Here is a 1,639-nt window from a genome sequence, read left to right on the forward strand (position 1 = left end):
AGTTATTTAATACAACAAGATACAAGGCTATGTCACTCCCAGTATTGGGATGGCCTGAGGTACTTATCTCCTTTTCATTAACCGGAACCCTAAGCCACTGTTTGCCAAGGCACTATACCACATAGCATACTAGCTGTAGGGGCGTTAGTCCTACGAGCCAGGGAGCGTGTATCACCAGCCGAAACTGTACCAAATCACAGCTTGGTAACTGGCCGACTTGCATCCTAACGGATTTGAACCCGGGCCTTCTGCTTGGGAAGTTGGGAGGCGATCGTGTTACCACTACACCACCCGGCTGACAAAATTATTTAATAGGCTGACAGTTATTTAATAGGCTCGCGTAATGACACGGGCAAATAGCAAATAGGAAATATAGATCGAATAGATGTGACAGTAATAAGTATTAACCGTTATATTTGTTGCAGTCCGGGAACGAGGACCACGTTCCATTGGCTCTGCAGGTGATTTCCTCTTCTCCACTGTTTTCAAACCCCACACCACATCTTATCCTGATAACAGAGCCAGATGGCTGTCGTTCATAAGATACTGAGTCAGTGACCACGGTTAATTCTTTGCAGTATTTTACTGAAAGTATACCAATGTGATTAAATATATATTGTACATGAAGTGGTTATAACTTATAACATTATATTACCTTGTATGATTACTGTTATATTAAAAGTAAAGCCCGTATTTCATTTTGTTTTTATTATGAATGATTATATAATTATAATACAGTAAGTTGTAGTAAATAATAAATTGTAACAAAATATCCAATCTTCATTTACCTTGGGCAGATATAAGCCTGTACTGCTCCGACGCTGAGTCGGATTCACCAAATTTTATCTTCTTTATTTCCCGTCCCCATCTCTGACTGTTTTCACAAGAAGAGGTATTGTAATGTAGAACTGTGACCCCGTTACACTCTATCTTTAGTCCTATTTCTGTCTTGCCAATACTCCAGACATTGGTCGTTTCACTTGGTGGTTCACGAGGGAAAGAAGCGTACATTTCGTTGCAGTAAGTCATATAGTAACTTATAGGGATCTTAAACCAAATATCAAGCAGGTCTGACGATACATATCCTTCAGGACCAGTATCCCAGAAAAGATATAAAGATATCATTCTTGCGCTTCCCCTGGCGAAACTTGTCTTTATCTGAAGCTTGTTTTCCTGGAGATTGGCGACTGTGTCGACTTCTCTCGCCACTGCTTTCCAATCTGCGTCACCTGGATAATTAGAAAAAAAAAATTTTCGCTGCAACGGGCAGCTCCTCATTTGACACTCAAAACTGATTTCTCGAGTATTCGGCTTAGTGGACCGGGGGGGGGGGCTGCATAGACCACTCAGCTCAGAATTCTTAGTTACCGTGGTAATTGGACTCTTACCTGCAGATGAAGAGGATAACCATGATAATAGTAGGATAGGAACCATCCAACAGACTGAGGAACTCATTCTGCAGTTGTGCGGCGTTGAAAACTTTAGTTTAAGTTGAAATAGTAAGTAGAAGTTACAGGAATAGTCAACAGAGAGTGAAGAAATTGGTAAAAAACATTGAGCAAATCCAATGAAACTATTAAAAATTACATTCAGATCGGTGATAACAATTCGCCATCTTAAAATGATAAATTAATAATTA

The 1,639-nt window shown here is 39.9% G+C and overlaps 1 protein-coding gene across 1 annotated transcript; it reads right to left on the minus strand.

The window, feature by feature from the left end:
• Positions 1-403: 403 nt before the first annotated feature.
• On the minus strand, positions 404-1,029 carry LOC134814351 (uncharacterized). The gene is made up of 2 exons (XM_063822450.1): positions 789-1,029; positions 404-585 (listed from the first exon to the last, which is right to left on the minus strand). Exons 1-2 carry the CDS (start codon positions 1,027-1,029, stop codon positions 404-406), a joined length of 423 nt encoding a protein of 140 aa, XP_063678520.1.
• Positions 1,030-1,639: the final 610 nt, after the last annotated feature.

This window comes from Bolinopsis microptera, chromosome 4, assembly GCF_026151205.1.
Source record: "Bolinopsis microptera isolate Bmic1 chromosome 4, MBARI_Bmic_1.0, whole genome shotgun sequence".
Classification (NCBI taxonomy): domain Eukaryota; kingdom Metazoa; phylum Ctenophora; class Tentaculata; order Lobata; family Bolinopsidae; genus Bolinopsis; species Bolinopsis microptera.